Consider the following 19,041-nt stretch of genomic DNA (forward strand, 5'->3'; position numbering starts at 1 on the left):
TTCACTTCTCTGCCAGTCCTACCTTTCAGAAAGTGGTTGATTTTCTGTTTCTAGAGTTGCTATTCTTCTTCTCTTCGCTCTCCCGTTGGATTTGTAGGTGTTTGCAATGTTCAGATAAGCTATCGAGCTGATCTCCTGCTACCTGATGCAGTCTCAGCCCGCCACTTCTCTGCCATCTTGACCAAGATCCGATAGTCACATATTCTTAAAGGAAAATACAGGTAGTTGATTCACCATGCTCTCAGATGAACAGATAGCAATAAAACATTATGATAACTCTACAGAAATAAACAGTCCAGTGGACTGGAATAGAGACCCCAGGATACATCACATAGATTTATGCAAACTAGATTTACAATTAAGTTGATACTGCAGGTCAGTAAGGATAGGATGAAATTTCTAAAAAATGATAATGGGCTAACCCAGAAGAGAAAAAAAAAACCAATTGGGTCATGTTTTATACCCTTCAAAAATAATATTAGGTGGAGGAAATAATGAAATAGATTTATAAAATATTTAGAGAACAATAAAGAAATATATATAGACATGTATTTCATTAGAATAAGGAAGAATTTTTTTATAACTTAAGATTGAGAAAACATTTTAAGAATGTATGAAAAACAGAAAACATATGTAATATCAGAATTTTTTTTTTGAAAAACTATAAAGCAGGTCCTAGAAATCAATAAGAAAAAGGCAAAGAATTTTTCAGACATTTCACAGAAAGGAAAGTTCAATGGCAAATGAGTTTCTGAAAAAAATATATGTATATAATTTCATTATTACTCTTAGGTGAGTCGTATAAGACTTAGGTCTGAGTAATGTGATTAATCAATGTAATCAAATAATTTGATTAAGTCATCTAAATAAGTGCCACAATACAATATAATTTCACAACTAGCAGATTAGTGAAAGTTGAAAGTGTGAAATACCAAATATTGATGGGGCTATGAAGCCATATATAGAGATATATATATATGTACACACACACACACACACACACAGTAGATGTGTCAATTGGTGTAACTTCCAAAAACAGCTCAGCATTATCTTGTGAACTTCCACCTGTGCATGCCCTATGATCTAGCCATACAGCTTCTTAGGTTTATACAATAGAAAATCATCTATATGTGCACAAGGACACATGTAGAATTTTTTCATGGTAACATGATTTGTAATGGTAAAAAAATTGGGGCAATACAAATATCCTCAAAAGTTGGCTGGATGAATTAATTTTGCTATTTTTGTATGATAGAATATGATACAAGAGTGAAAAATGAATGAAACACAGCTACATGTGCAACAGGAATGATTCCCTCATGCATGTAGATTAAACAAAAATAAAAACTTTAAGAAAAATACTTGTCCATTATTATAAAGTTAAATAAACAAAACTAATCATCTTCAGGGTTGTAAACATACTGTGTAAAAACGATAAAGAAAAGGAAGGAAATAATAAAATAATAAAAAAATGTGTGCAAGTGGTTAGTGGTACATTTTAAAGGTCATATTTGTGCTTTATTCTATATCTTTTAGTCTAGATGGTAAATAAACTGATGCTTGTGTGCTTATCACTTATTCATGTGTACATAAACATATTCTATGCATATGTTATGAATTTTATCTTTTAACATTTATCTTTAAAAGCATTAATATATGTATCATATATATAAAGAAGTAAAAATTAGTTGAACTTCACAAAATATCCATATTTGAATGTGTGTGAGTATTTACATATGTATTTAAGAATTTTTTAATCTAAATAGCCCTTGCAAAGGCTCCCAAGGTCAAGGAAAATGCTTTGTTCATTTGATCAGAGTAAATTTATTCAAGTTTTTTCACAGTAGAACTATAGGAAATAGAATCTCTTACACTTGAATTAGGATCTAATCTGTGAGATAAATGGTAGTACTAACCACATTCTATTCTTTTTGGCTTCAGTGACCATATACCAAATCAATTCAAGTAATTCTGTATAATAACTGTGCTGGAAGAATATATCTTCTAATAAACTCTCCCCTGGGACAACACTAGGAAGAGATGATCCTGAATAAACTTAATTTTTTGTTTCTTTGTTTATTCATTTAGTTCAAGAGTAAGAGCTGCAAAAGAAACCTAAGGCATGGATATAGAAAGAAGGTCTGAAGGGTGCCTTCAATCTCTCACTGCTCTCAATAACTACAGTGTTTCCTATAATAGACCTCATAAATTTTATGGAAGAATACATTACACTTTTGAAAAAAATGCATTTTTGAAAATCTCAATCTAGGTGGTATTAAGCAAGATATTGATGAGTTGGGTTCATCTGGGTCAGAAAAGTGAGTAAAAACATGTCCTAAATGCTTTGAGAGGAAGTAAGCTAACTGGATTATTAACTGGGATTAAGGATTTTATACTTCAGATTTTAAGATATTCAATATGCATTTCATGTGTTGATTTATAATCTATATACTCTAAGACTCTCTCTCTCTCAAGAGAGAATAATGTAAGAATAATGTAGGGATGCAAAAACTCTGCTTCTCCACAACAGAAGTTTCATTTTGCTATCAAAGAATACTTGCTTGTTTTCTTTGGCTGTGTTGAAAGCCAATTCCTGTCAATATCTCAGGTTGGTTCTTAGCAACCGAGAAGTATATGAATAATATAACATAATGTAATATAACATGACATAACATAATATAAAATTATGAAATATATAAAACAAAAATATATAATAAAATGTTATCTGTATGTGTATATACATATATATATATACACACATGCACACATATATATGTATATACACACACAAAACCAAATACATAAATTCCTTTCTTTTCTCAAATAGAGTGAGTTTATCTTTGGGCATCTAGTGTTTTGAATGTTCAAATTGTAGGGCATATTGAAACTATAAAGTCCAAAGTGTAATATGAATATACAGTTGAGTCAACACTCTTTTGCAAGGTTATTTTGTCCCTCTCACTGACAGTTTATCTTCTTAAGGGACCAAACTACTAAAACTTCTGGGGAAATATAGTTGCCACCACAATTCAGAGGCCATAAAAGGGTACATGTCTCAAGGAGACTGGAAGAGCACAGTTGGAAACTGACCACTGTTGCAGAGAACAGGAGTGGATGAGGAGAGGAATCTAGCTGCAGAGCGAGCCTCCACAGAACTCTGACTCCGAAACAATGTCACTGGGCAATACAGATGTTCCAAATATATGTGTTGAGTGGTAGAATTGCAGCTACATGTCTGTAGTCTTTCTTCACTGCACACAACAGTGTTGTTGAGAAGGGATTAATTTTAACCTAATTTTACAGAAGAAATTGCAACTCAGTGAGAATAAGTGATGATATAAGAACATACAGCTTGGAAAAGATGAACTCAAACCTGGGTTGGTCCAGTCTACTTTGACTCCTCATGGAGAGAAATGCACGCACACACACACACACATACACATACATTGCATGTGTATTTTATATATATATATATATATATACACACACACACACACACACACACACACACACATATTATATATACTGTTTAGTAGATGATATATACTAAACAGTATATATATGGCAGTAGATTGGGTCTAGAATTTAAATGCTAAAGGCATTAAAACCAAAACCATCTGAGGCAATACGTGGCAACAATACTTTAGTTAGGCTAGAAAAGAGGAAGAAGCAAGTGCTTGATTTGGACCTGGTGGTGCAATGCAGATGGTGGTCTTTGAGAAAATAAAGCTCTTCTACTCCCTTCCAGAGCTTCTTTCCTGTCTAGATGAATGGTATTTCTCTTGCACTGAAAACAGAAGGACAAAGAAGAGATTGTCAGTATACTTAAGACCTTTTATGACATGACTGGGAACTTAGGGATGAGGTCTCTGTATCTCCTAGGAATGTCTAAACAAGGACGGAAAACAAACTCATCTTTAGAAGTATGGAGGCATAGTTATAATTTCAAATATGTGGAATAAAATTTGCTTTGTAAACCGTAGGCTGAACAGGTCACGTTCCAGGCAAGAATTCAAAGGAGGTGTTCTCTTGTTATATAAAATTTTTACTTTAAATTTCCCTGATACTTATGCAACACTACAGATTATTGAATAACTATAGTAGTTATATAGTAAGTTATATAGTAAGGTCTGATGGTGTCGGAAAAAAAGTTTCCTACCTGAATATTGCCGCTCTTTATATTTATAAATATATTTTTATTTAATATATATATAAATATATATTAATATATGAAAAATATATTATAAAAATATAAACATCTTTATATTTAGCCATCTCACTTCCAGGGCTATTTCTGGTCATTAAAAAATTGGATTTCCTTAGGAAAGGACGGGGCAATTTTTATTATTTTTCATGGTAATAGAGCACCCTGGGGATGAAGTTAAAGCCACAGCAGGGCATGAGCTCCCCCTCTCTAGAGCAAGATGGAACATGGTTGGAAGGCCAGCTGGAAACTTAAAGCATCCTATGTAGTTTTCCAAAGTTGGGTTTCGGTAAATGGGCAGAACTGCCAAGGATAGTTGATATTCATAGGTCCAGAAACCAAGTACTTGCCTTCTAGAAAGACTGCCCGCAGGGAGTAGGGTCTAAGAGACTAGGTGGAACTCAAGAGAGAGGCTTTGCAAACATGGAGCAACATACAAATTAAGCAGACCCCCAGTTGCTGGGGAGTAACTCCCAGCTATAACTTGGTGCCACATGTGAGTCCAACATTTGACAGCAGGATCCCTGAATCTCCAGTGTGGAAGCATAAATAATTTAAAGAAACCCTCCAATTCCTACCTACCCCCCCCCACACACATAGGAGTAAGGCTTTGGAAATATTACCTGAATCAATCTGAACAGAGGGAATGAGCTTGATTCTCAGCATAATAAGAACAATCATTGCTTTCTTAAAAAGTCGTGATGTCCACACACTACACAACTTCAGGGGTTATCATTCACTGTCTCCAGTGTGCATCTCTGGAAATCCTACCTAATCAGAACCATCTGGAGGAGGGGGACAAAGGGTGCTGTTGACAATGACCACTAGGAATTAACCTGCATTGAGATTAAGGCATATTGATATTTGAGAAACAAGATGGAGAAGTCAAGAACCACAGGCTACAATTTTGTTAGCAGTTCAAAAGTCTCTCTTCCTCCTCATCTACACAATTGTGGCTTGTGCTCATTCCTTGGAGTTGGAGAGAAGCACTTTATATGGTCAACATAAATCTCTACATTGGTAATTTCTGAATATAATCCACAGCCAATAACCAAGTTGTCAATTGTTGCTTCTTTTTTCTTCCAAGGGATGGGTTTTGTGAATTGCAATTCCCATCATGCCTTAAGCCAGTAAAATAAAGGAGTCTAGGAGATTCAATTTATTTTAACATAACATTTTAAATTTTTTTATTATAGAAAATATATTTGATATATTTTACCTTAAGAGCTGGTTGGAATTTTAAAGAGAGAATATTTGGTGAGTGACAATATTATAGGTTACTTCCCAGGAGCCAGTAGTTAGTAAGTTCACGTGAACCTCGAAGTGCTATTTTATCTTTTTTCCTTCTTTCTTTAACCATCTAGGTCACATGTACAAACCAGTCTCCTCACAGTGAACTGTGAGGTCTGCTAGCAGCCATTTTGTCCAGAAAGAGCCTGTGATATGAAACCTGTCATTGTACGGTTGCAGCTGGCAGACGGTTAACGTTACCCGATAACTTACAACAACTTAATTTTCAAATTAGCGATTGCTGCTGCATATGGTTTTGTTTAAAAAGCTGACTTCACTACAAGCAAGTGTTTTTCTGAAAGGGGGCAGTTTATAGGATGTGTGATGATTCACAAAATGGCATTTGTGCAGAATGTAAATTGAATTACGCTCAGACTTGACTTGTTTGCTTCTAGCAAGTTGTCTGCCACAAATACTGAGCGATTTGACAAAATAACCACAAACACGACCCAGTGAAATAGGGTGGTGAAAGGGAACAGGTCATATATAAAGTTAGTGAGGGGTCAGTAGGAGGAATCTGTTCTCTAAATCCTCATGGAACAAGGACAGTAAATTTCAGATCTATTTGATTAGTTTATAGGGACATCCCACAGATGACCATGGTGACATACACCAGTCATTTGTACTCTAAAGGCAGCATTTAACTATGAATTTTCAATGCCCTACAGGCATATACATTAGCTCCAACCTTTCCTCTGGGGTCAAAAATATCAACTGAAGATGATGAAATAAAATATTTTATGTAGCTCTTTACACATTAAAGTTTCATGGAATGTTTCACAGGCAAATATAGCCTTTATTACTATGACACATCCAGTTAAATGAAATAACATTTTGCAGCCAATAAGATGTTAATATTTTTACAAGGTGCATACTACATCATAATGTAAGGGAAGGGAAGTTATCTCAAATGTAGAACTTTAGACACTAAGGCTTTTAATTATCTGTTGCCCTGTAGTTAGAGTCAGTGGTGTATCTTAATCCAAACTAGAATAATTCAAAGAAACCTGTATCATACCATTTGGGTATGAAGCACAGTTTTGAAGTCATAAAAAATCCTTGTTTAAGTCTAATCAACTAGTATATGTTAGACACAAAAAGACTTCAAGAAGTAAGAATTAGAGGGAATGATTGCTTATTTATTTAACTTAACTGATTGCTTATTTTCTATAAATGTTTACTTTAAACACTGTTTTTAAGTGCTGCTCATGTATCAACACATTCAACCATCACAACAGCTTCATGATTACTCCCCCATTTAATGGATTAGGGGACTGAGGCACAAAGATGTCAAGTAACTTAGTCACACCACTAAGATGTCATTTGCTGGTATCATTTAAATAAATTCTGTACTCATATGTCATTCACCTACTGATTTAAGTCTCATTTGTGGATTGCAATGGCGGTATCTCTATCTCGATCTCTAGAATTGGCCAATTAAATGAACAGAGGCCGAAATAGGATTTGAAGTGACTACAACCGTGCTCTAAAGTGTAGGTGTTGGAATTTTCACTAAGAAAACAAGTTTTTTCTTCCCCAAGACTCCTTTTCAATAAGAACCACGTAGTGATCAAAGGAGATAGTTTATGATTAGTCCTTCACATGACTACAATCAAGTTTGAAAAAAAAATAAAAATATTTTCACTTGAACTATTCCAAAATGTGAACAATCAGAAAAAATGACATATGTACTTTCTTCACAACTGACCACGCCCCCAAAAAGTCAAAGAAAAGAGATAAATGTCTAAATGGAACAGTGGCAGCTCTAAGTGCTTTTGAGGCTTTGGAAAAGTTCTGTTCCACAAAAGAGCTCTTACATTTGTGTAGCAGGTTCTTATTCAATACCTAATCACACTTGCCTGCTGTCAGCAGGCCTGTAAGGTTTCTCTCTCAGTTATTAGCTGCTGCTGACGTGACGTTTTCAAAATTTAGAAATGAAATGGGAAGTAAGTGGAACCCATCCCCATGAAGCGTTTCACTCCTTGGTCCCCCAAAACTGGCAATTGGCTTGCAATAGAAAACAAGTGAGTGTTCTCAGAATTCACAAAATTCAACTCATGCTGTGGAATAAGTGGGGTTTTTTTCACATCCTTGGGTGATTTTTCACATTGTTCTTGGTGGTGGCCATGGCAATAGTGGTAATGGACGGAGAGTAGGGGCAGACATGTTTGCAATCATGGTAGCCGGTCCTGTTTATTAGTAGTTGTAGCAACTGCACTACTCACAGTAACAGCAGCAATCATTTATTTTAATGTTACAATAAGAGACGAATCCAGAATTATAATTATAGTTTTTATATATTTACAGTTTCTTCCATGGTTTTATTTGTTTCTGTGGGAACGATGTGAGATTTGATCTTTGAAATGTGGGAAATCATAGTTCTGGAAAACTTTTTCCTGATGAAGCAGCTGTTAAGGATTTGCATGATTTGAAACCTGGGCTATGGAGAATGGAGAATAATTTTTTTGCCAAATCTATGTAGAAACAGCCAGGGGTAAAAATACATATTTTTTGAAGTATTAACAGTCAGAATTGGATATCTGAAATCATTAACAGTCCTGCATTTTGCAAACGTTTTCCTGGGAATTCCTGCTGCTTTTCTTAGACTTGCTTTGGAAAGTTAATTTTATGTGGATTCGCAATTATACTTCCTTGAATTACTGCCCCCTTTCTTCTTTAAATTAAGTGAAGTTTCTTCCATTAGTACATGGAGACTATAGAATAGAGAAATAACTATCCAGAGCCACTGTCCCTTATAGAATATTCTCAGAGTATAATTTAATCTTTTCTTTACAGAATTTTTGTATCCACCTTAATGGTGAAATTATAATGGCATGCTGGTGAGGATAGGAGAAAAAAAATAATTCAAATGTCCTGAAAAATAGTTATTCTTCATCCTGATAATTTTAGGGATGTGATATTGGCTTTGAACATTGATGGTGACTCTGAAAATTTACAGGGAAATAAAATAAAAGCAATGACTCTTATCACCCTATCTTGATATCTTTCAGTACACTTGAGCTATGTGAAATTGCAAATGTACAGACATAGGGAATTTATTTTGAAAGATATCACTTGTCATTTGGGAAACAAGAAATAATCAATGATTAAAATACATAGTAGAGATTTCACTAGTTAAAAATACATTTTTAAATGTGAATATTTAAAATTCAATTATGCCTTGATGAAAAATGAAAAGGAAGTCAAATGAGAGAAGACACTGCTAGAAAGAAATTAATTTCAAAGTAAATAACTGCAGCTTTAAATTTTGAGTAACTTACCCAGAAATTATAACTGAAAATTTGAAAGGATAAAGACCACAATGCACCAATGAAAGCCTTACCATGAAGTAAGGTAACAGAAGTTTTAACACAATTTATGGTTTTTTTTTAAGTCCTGCTCTTTTAATTCATTAATTCTTATGAAAACAGAAAAAAATGATTTACAGTAGTCCCAGGTGTCTAGTTAACCTGTGATTGCCTAAACATAACATTGCAATTGCATTATCACAAATAATTTGCTTTGTTTTATTTTATAATATGTGTGTGCCTATTTAATATATGTTCTTAAGTGTGCATTTCTTAGATTAATATTAAAATTAGTTAAAATTAATTCCCTGAGCTGACTCTCCTTGTAGGAAGCTAAAGACCTTGGAGGCAAGAAGTCAGTATAGGATTAATAATTTGTCATGGATAATCCACAAAATAGATAAAGCCAGTGTGGATAATGGGAAGCTGGCAGGGTTGTAACATAGGAGCTATTGAAAGTTAATTCAATACGAAGTTATTCATAGTTACTTCTCTCTCATCAACCAGCCACTAGAATAAGCTGCAACTGATAATTCTGTATACAAAGTGGCATTTGTGCATTATTGGTGTTTTACCATTTTATCTGTGACATGTAATATTTTTCTTCTTGACACAGTTCTAGTTTTATTAAAACTCAGAAATGTGCAAGTTTTTCCATGGATGTTAAACATTCTTTCAACTTTGAAAGTAAGGTCCAGAACATTTTCTTCATCTTAATGTTAAAGATATCCATATGTGGTTTCTAAAATATCCCAAACTGAAATTGCAGTTTGAAAAATGCAATTAAACTTCATGAAAATGCAGTTAAACCTCATGAAAACTCACTCACTTGTAAAAAGTACTTGCATGTTCAGCTAGTGTTAAAATAACAAGAGATTAATAATGGCAGATTGAATATTTGAATTACTTACCTACTGGATTAGCCTTTTTAGCCTAATGATATCTTCCAGAAAATAGTCACATTTCCCACAATTAAAACTGTACATATTCTACATTTCTGATTTACCAGTCTACAAGGTACTATAAAATTATGAGACGTTGTTACTTAACCCAGGCCTAATTGTTGATCAGACATGGAGACATTAATTATATGCCTTTTTTTTTTTTTTTTTTAGCTACCGTGACATTTTATTTTCAAAATATGACTGCAATTAAGTTTGGAGGTGAAACTTCATCTGGGATTTTCCTTAACATATTTCATGTTTTTGCCATGACAGGTTTCATATACACTGGAGAAGTTGTACATCGAATGCTAACGGCTACACAGTACATAGCACCTTTAATGGCAAATTTCGATCCCAGTGTATCCAGAAATTCAACAGTCAGGTATTTTGATAATGGTATGTATTGGTTAACCTATTCCTTACTGAATATGTACTTTTAAATATTGATAATCAGGTTCATATTAATCTTTTGTTAACCTGGAGTTTTTTTTGGTAAATTGGATTAGAAAGTGCTTGATGCAAATGCCTTGTGATAACAAATATTATACCGTACTTGTTGATATGTGGATTGAAGTGTATAGTCAAGAGTCACTCATTCATTCATTCACTCATTTATTCATTCAACAAATATTTGTTAACATCTGTTGGGCATTGTAATAAATGAGTTGCTGTAAAGAGCATCTCAAACAAAGCAAATACATTTATTGGATGCTATTTGCTGTGAGTCCTTGGTGCAAATTAAAAAAAAAAAAAGTTAAGTAAGGATAATTTGTTATCTTCAAATAGAGGCAAGTGACATAATATATTGATGTTAAATTTCCAAAACTTATGAAACATATATACCATAACATGAACACACCTTTTAAAAAATAAGGTAGTGAATAGTTAAAATGCACTTATGAAAATTAAGTTCTCCTGACTTTAAAATAGGAAATAGAGCCTACCAAGATTTAGCAAGGACACTGACAACAATCTATCTCTACTGTTTCTTCTGGGACATATAAAATAGAGAAAACCTGGACATTAAATGCTATTCAAATCCAAAAAATGTAAGGTTCTGAAGACATATATGGATTTTCATATCTGGATCGTATGGAAGGCTGTAACCTTGGCAGAGAAAATAGGAAAAGAAAAGTTTGCTTTGGAAAAGTAAAGATAGAAATTTCTGTACTCTATAATATAAAAACAGTATTTATTTGTCCACATGACAATTTCCTCTTTTAAAATAATGGAACTATTTGGTGTGAACAGTTATGTCTACTCTTAAAGACCAAGGAGGAAGTTTACTAGTGGGTAGTATAGACTTAATAGTGACAGCAACTTTGAGGAAATGTGATCATTTTACGAAAAGTTATCTTCGGACCAGTGTGATGAAGCCATTTTACAGGTCAAAATAGCAAATGAAAAAGGAAGCTAAGCATAGGTAGTTATACAGCTTGAGAAACACATTTCAAACAACTTGAATAACACTGAAGTATGTTCCAGTATGAAGTAACTCCCACATGAGTCATAATAATTACCTTCTCCTATTATTCTAAGCACTGTTATGCTCTGTCCTACCTCTTAGAAAAAAGTTAAGGTGCTAATGCCAAAGATGTACCAATAGATTTTAAGGATACTTGAGTCAGAACTACAGCCAGAAGCTTATCTGAAACTTATTCCATGAACTTCCTTACACAATCACCCTAATAAATAGAAAATGTTTGAAGAAAGTTGATTCTTTTCTAAGCTGTGCCGTTTGTTGGCGATATTGGAGGCATTCACTAATGGGCACAGGATTCTAATGACATCCAGTTTTCATAATATTAGCATCAAAATCATAAAGCATAATAAGTCAGTCTCTCATCTCTCCCTCAACATACTTTCTCATATACCACATTCCTAGGTAGCTCTTGATATTTGAATTTTACTTTTGTTTGAGTAATTTCTAAAAATTAATGGATGGCACTCCAACTGGGCACTAAATTCTTTGAAAACAAGGACAGTGAATAGAAGAAATCATTTTTTCTTCACTGCCTAACACAAGAACTCAAAACATAGTAGGTCTTCCATAATTATTCAGTGAATGAATAAATTAAAAAAATAAATACATAGGATAGTTTTTGAATTCTAAGAATTCTAAAAATACTTAAGAGTTACTGTATTTTACTTTATTAAACTATCTTCTGTGTAATGACCAAAGGGAATACTGAGGTCCCACAATATGACAGTGAAAACTGTCATTTATTGTTCGTGCTTTATTAAATGAAATGCTTTTGAATACTGTAAGGCTGCTCACAAAGCTTCCTTTTATACAGTAGCAACTTACGGAGATATTGCCAACTTTGATTAATTAGGATCACTGAAAGAACGCTTAAGGATGGGAAATTCAATAGTTTAGGAAAACAAAATTTCTCTAAAAGAGACAGCAGCAGTTCAGAAAATTTCTTCTAATATATTTCTATAAACATTAAAGCACTAGATTTTAAAAATGAGATGATGCTTCCAGATATTATAGGCGGCTTAGACGATGGCTGAAATCTAAGTGAGCCACGGAATAGTAACGCACAAAAACTAGATAAGTTAAAAACACTTTGTAGAAAAATAATTTGATGGTTTAGAAATAACAAATTAAAAAGTATAATTTTTACTAATGATCAGAAGTCTGCCTGGGCACAGAATCGGAAAATTTGGAGTTGACGGTGACATGAAGTGGCCCGAGTTCATCCTATTTGACTGTTTTTATTTTGGAAATGAGAAGCTGGCATCCATGACTGATGAGATGACTTGATTAGGGTTCAATAAACACTGCAGGGATGCTCAATTCCAATAGTTCCGTTCCAGTAAGCACATAGGATGGTGTAGCACTCATGGGCTCAGACAGACGAGCTTAAATAACAACTTCGTCTTTGAGATAACCAACAGTGTCACTAGATTTTGTGCTCATAGTGAAAGAAAAGGTTTAGGATTGTTGGTCCCTAAACCAGGAGATGGACTATGCTAAAGCCCCTCTTTAGAAATGTAAATTCCATTCCTTGATTCGTGGGGTTTTTTTAATTATTATTTTTTAATTTATGTTACATTAGTCACCATACAGTGCAACATCAGTTTTTGATGTCGCAACATGATTCATTGTTTACATATAACACCCAGTGCTCCATGCAATCCATGCCCTCCTTACTACCCATCACCTGGATCACCCACCCCCCCCCTTCCTCCCTCTAAAACCCTCAGTTTGTTTCCCAGAGTCCCTGGTGTCTCATGGTTCTTCTCCCCCTCTGATTCCCCCTGTTCATTTTTCTCTTCTTTTGGCAGTTTTACAATTACATCAAATTGTAAGAGTTACAATTACATCAAATTGTAAGAAAGTGCTTTCCTGGTTTACTTACCCAGTTACTACCTGTATTAGGCACTACCTAAAGAACAAAGGTAAGTTAGGGGCTACTTAGAGAAATACAAGATTATCTCCAAAAGCCACTCCTACCATCTTGTAGGTCATAAAGTTTTAGGTATCAAATAACTTTGAATATAAGATGAACCTTGAAATACTGGTTATTTGACAAAAGAGGATAGAGATATGTAGCTTTAAATCTAATAACATTTACACTTAAATAATCTTTCAGTTAGGTATGAGTCACTCAGTGAGCATGTAGAACCATTTAATTAACAAACGTTGGGGGAGCCTGATGGTTCTACTTAACAAAAAACTGACTTGCAAACTTATTGCTATTTTAAAAAGCCTGCTGCTGAAAATGTATTAAGAATATCTTCATCAGAATTTGCATGAAGAACATTTAATTATTCAATTACATAGACCTTTCTTTTCCAGAAAGAACAGAATTTGAGGGAACTATATTTTCTTGTATTTCATGTAGAAATCCCTAGAAAGGAGTAATTATTCTGCCCTCCTCCACCATGTGGTAGGAGCACAAATGGGTTCATGAAGGTTGTGTCCAAGGTCGTGCAAGCAGTAGTAGAGACAGGACAGAGGCTAGGTCTTCTGCCCTTTAATTCCGTGTTTCTCTGCACCATCAAAGTGCCTCACAGAAATTAGTGAATAAAGAAGAGACTAGAGCTTGAGAGTTGCAGACATGCATTAAGGAGAAAGAAGATGCTGTTCAGAGGCATTTCCTGATCAGAAACCCCTGTACTTCTATGCTTATGGGAAGTTTCCTGCCTATTACTATCATCTTGCCTTTCTAATAATTAAAAAATGGTAGTCTAAATACATCAATGCCCATAAAAAGAAGAGACTTGGGTTTTCACTTGTTGTAAGGGTATGTGTTAGGTATTCCCTTTGATGAAAAACACCTAGAAAAAAATTTTTAAAATTTGGGGACATCTGAATTTTTACCACAAAGAAACAAATACATTTCTATATTGAAAGTGTACACGGTGATCATTTAATATAGGTATACATTGCAACAGGATCCCCACCACAGAGATAATTAACGCATTCATCATTTCACATATTTAGCTTTTTTTTTTTCCTGGTGAAAACACGTGTTTTATTCTCAGAAAATTTCAATTAGAGAAGACAGTATTAGAAGTTATAGTCACTGTGTTATACATCAGATCCTCAGACCTTGTTTGTAGTGTAAATGAAAGCTTGTGTGCTTTACCAGCCTCTTCCTATTTTCTCCATCCCCTAGCTCCTGGCACCAGTCCTCTAAAATCTATTTGTATGAGTTCAACTGTGTTTTGTTTTGTTTTAGGTCCCACATATAAGTGATACTATGCAGTTTTTCCTTTTCTCTATTTGGCTTATTTCACTTAGCATAATGCCCTCTAATTCATTTCTGTGGTCACAGAGGCACAATTTCACTCTTTTTAAATGCTGAATAATATTGCAGCGTGTGTGTTCTTTATCCATTCATCTATAACACTTAAGTTGTTTCCATATTTGGCGAGTATGGATAATGCTGCAGTGATCAAGAAAATACAGAGATCTCTTTGAGAAGTGACTTTGTTTCCTTTAGTATATACCCTGTAGTGGGACTAGTAGATCATACTGTAGTTCCATTTTTAGTTTCTTGAGGAACCTCCATACTGTTTTCCATAGTGACTGTGACAGTTTACATTTCCAACAGACTACATGGTTTTCTTGTTTTCCACATCTTCTCCAGCATTTGTTATCTCTTCTCTTTTTGATAACAGACATCATAACAGGTGTGAAGTGATATCTCATTGTGCTTTTGATTTGTATTTCCCTCTAGATGGGTGTTGTTGAGCACCTTTTCATATACCTGTTAGCCATTTGTATATCATCTTTAGAAAAATGGCTATTTAGGTCCTTTACCCATTTTTTGTTTGTTTGCTATTTAGTTATATCAGTTCCTTGCATATTTTGGATATTAACATGTTACTGGGTATGTGATCTGCAAAATTTTTTTTCCCATTCCATAGGCTGCCTTTTCACTTTGTTGATTTCCTTTGCTGTGCAGATTTTTTGTTTGACATGGCCCAACTTGTTATTTTTGCTCTTGCTGCCTTTCCTTGCTGTTAAATCCAAAAACATTACTGAGACATTGAGGAGCTTACCCTCTGTGTTTTCTTCTAGGACTTTTGTGGTTGCAGGTCTTAAAGTCAAGCCTTTAATCCATTTTGAGTTTATTTTTGTGTACAGTGATTTAGAGGTTCAATTTTGCTTTTTTGCATGTGGCTATCAACTTTTCCCAGCACAATTTATTGAAGAGACTATTCTTTCTCCATTGTATATTCTTGGCTTCTTTACTGAAAATTAATTGATCATAAGAACAGATTTATTTTGGGGCTATTATGTTCCATTAATCCAGGTGTCTTTTATTATGCCAGTACCCTACTGTTTTGATTACTAAAGCTTTGTAATACTTTGAAATCAGAAAGTGTTATGTTGCCAGTTTTGTTCATCTTTTTCAAAATTGCTTAGCCATTTGGAATCTTTTGTGCCTCCATACAAATTTTAGGATTCTGTTTTATATCTGTGAAAAAATGTCATTAGAATTTTTATAAAGATTGCATTGAATCTGTAGATTGCTTTAGGTGGTATAGCATTTTAACGATATTAATTCTTCCAATCCATGAATATAGAATATTTTTACATTATTTGTGTCTCCTTAATTTCTTTCATCAATATCTTATAGTTTTCAACATACAGATCTTTCATCTTCTTGTTTAAATTTATTCCTAGGTATTTTTTTTCTTTAAAGTCATTATAAGCAGCATTCTATTCTTACTTTCTCTTACTGATTGTTCTTTGTTAGTCTGTGGAAAATCAACTGATTTCTGTATATTGATTTTGTATCTTGCAACTTTACTGAAACTGTTTATTATTTCTAACAGTTTTCTGGTGGAGTCTTTAAGGTTTTCTGTTTTATAATATTATGCCATCTGCAAAAAGAGACAATTTTATTTCTTTTTACCCAATTTGGATTTCTTTTCTTTCTTTTTCTTGACTAATTTCTCTGGCTATCACTTCTAGTACAATTTTGGATAAAGAGAGTGGGCATCTTTGTCTTTTTCTTGATCTTAGAAGAAAAGCTTTCTACTTTTCACTCTCAAGAATGATGTAAGCTACAGTCTTATTATATATGGATTTTGTAATGTTAAGATACATTCTATCTATAATTTGTTAGGCATTTTTATCATGAAAAGATACTGAATTTTGTCAAATGCTTTTTCTGTATCTATTCAGATAATTATATAATTTTTATCCTTCATTTTGCTACTGTGTTGTATCACATTGCCTAATAGGTATATGTTGAATTATCCTTGCATTCCAGGAATAAATCCAGCTTGATGGTGGTATATGATCCTTTAAATGTTTGAATCTGGCTTGCTAATATTTTGTTGAGGATTTTTGGATCTATGTTCACTAGGGATATTGTTCTGTGAATTTCTTTCCTTGTAATGTCCTCATCTGACTTTGGTATCAGGGTAATGCTGGCCTTGTGAAATAAATTTGGAAGTGATTCTCTTCTACATTTTGGACTAATTTAATAAGGATTGCTACTAATGTTTGCTAGAACTCCCCAGTGAAGCCATCTGATCCTGGACTTTCCTTTTTTTCTAATTACTGATTCATTCTGCTTACCAGTAATTGGTCTGTTCAGGTTTTCTACTTCTTCATGATTCAGTCTTTAGTAGTGGTATGTTTCTAGGATTTATGTATTTCTTCTAATTTTTTGGCATATAATTTAATTGCTCATAGTAGTTTCTTATAATCCTTAGTACTTCTGTGTTATCAGTAGTCAAGGTTCCACTTTCATTTCTGATTTTATTTTTTTTAGTCTTTTCTCTTTTTTCTTAGTCTAGCTAAAATTTTGTCAATTTTTTTTATCTTAAAAACAGTTCTTTATTTCATTGATCTTTCCTATTTTCATTTGAGTCTCCACTAAATTTATTACTGCTGTGATCTTTATTATTTCCTTCTGCTAACTTCAGGCTTGGTTTGTTGTTCTTTTTCTAGTTCTGTCTTAAAGTGTGAAGTTAAGTTGTCTTTTGAGATTTTTCTTTTTTCTTAATGAAAGCTTTTATGGCTATCCCCCATTTTCCTCTTAGAACTGCTTTTGCTGCATCCTATAAAGTTTGATACGTTGTGTTTCCAATTTCATTTGTCTCAAGATATTTTTACTATTCCTTTTGATTTCTTCTTTGACTCATTGGTTATTCAGGAAGATGTTTTTTAACCTCCACATATTTGTGAGTTTTCCAGTTTTCTTTCTGCTTTTAATTTCTAGCTTCATACCATTTTGGTCAAAAAACGTGTATCATTTCAGTCTTCATAAATTTTTTAAGACTTGTCCTATGGCCAAACATATGATTGGTCCTGGAGAACGTTCCATGTGCTCTTGAGTAAAATGTATATTCTGCTACTGTTGGCTGAGCTATTCTGCATATTTCTGTTTGTCCTATCTTGTCTAACAGGTAGTTTAAGTCCAATGTTTTCTTATTGATTTTCTGACTGGATGATCTGTCCATTGTTGAAAGTAGGATATGAAGTTCCCTACTATTACTGCATTGCTGTTTATTTCTGCCTTCAGATCTGTTTATATTTGCTTTATATATTTAGCTGCTCTGATGTGGGTACATAAATTTTTACAATTGTTATATCCTTTTGATTAATTCACCCATTTATCATTACATAATGACCTTCTTTTCCTTTTGTTACAGATTTTGGCTTAAAGTCTGTAATATCTAATATAATTCTACCTGCTTTCTTTTGGTTTCCATTTGCATGGCATACTGTCTTCCATAATTATACTTTCAGTCTACATGTGTCCTTAAAACTAAAGTCTGTCTCTTATGAGCATATATAATAGTTTCTTTTTATTCTCTCTCTTTTTTTTTAAATCTCTTCAACCACTCTATGTCGTTTCTTTTTTCATTCTATGACTTTGGATTGGAGAATTTAAGTCCATCTACATATAAAGTAACTATTGATAGGTATGGATTTACTGTTGTCATTTTGGTAGTTGTCTTCTGGAGGTTTTGTAATTCCTTTTTTCCTTTCTTCCTCTCTTGCTCTTTATCTCTGTGATTTGATCATTTTCAGTAGCTGTATGCTTGATTTCCTTCTACTTCGTCTTCTGTATATCTACTATAGGTTTTTGTTTTGTGGTTACTATGAGGCTTATATAAAACATTGTATGGGGGCGCCTGGGTGGCTCAGTGGGTTAAAGCCTCTGCTTTCGGCTCAGGTCATGATCCCAGGGTCCTGGGATTGAGCCCCACATCAGGATCTCTGCTCAGCAGGAAGCCTGCTTCCCCTCCTCTCTCTCTGCCTGCCTCTCTGCCTACTTGTGATCTATCTCTGTCAAATAAATAAATAAAATCTTTAAAAATAAATAAATAAATAAAAATGAAACATCGTATGTTTATACAATCTATTTTAAGCCAATCATGACTAACTCAAACTCATACAATAGCTCTATATTTTATAACATTCACCGCATTTTATGGGGTTTTTTTGAAGAATTTTTTTTACAATTTATTTGACAGAGAGACTGTGCGAGCACTGGGGGGAGGGGCTGAGGGAGAGGCAGACTCCCCACTGAGCAGGGATCCCAATGTGAGGCCCAATCCCAGGACCACAGGATCATGATGTGAGCCAAAGGTAGACCCCCAACCACTGAGGCACCAAGGTGCCCCAACATTTTGTGTTTTTGATGGCACAGTTTACAACTTTTTATATTGTATATCCATTAACAAATTATTATAGTTATTTTATAGCTTTTGTCTTTTAAGCTTTATGCATGAGTTATAAGTGGTTTATCCATCACTGTTGCAATATTAGAGTATTCTGAATTAACTTTATATTTGCCTTTATCCTAGTAAG

General features: G+C 33.8%; 1 protein-coding gene across 2 annotated transcripts in view; it reads left to right on the forward strand.

Moving 5' to 3' along the window:
- The window catches only part of PLXDC2 (plexin domain containing 2), a 470,012-nt gene that overhangs the window by 305,998 nt on the left and 144,973 nt on the right, over positions 1–19,041 (forward strand). For both annotated transcript variants that reach the window (XM_046011960.1, XM_046011961.1), the window contains exon 5: positions 10,020–10,142. In XM_046011960.1, the coding sequence (XP_045867916.1) occupies positions 10,020–10,142 (123 nt within the window). The remainder of the gene's footprint in view (positions 1–10,019; positions 10,143–19,041) is intronic.

Source organism: Meles meles, chromosome 7 (assembly GCF_922984935.1).
Source record: "Meles meles chromosome 7, mMelMel3.1 paternal haplotype, whole genome shotgun sequence".
Taxonomy (NCBI): Eukaryota; Metazoa; Chordata; class Mammalia; order Carnivora; family Mustelidae; genus Meles; species Meles meles.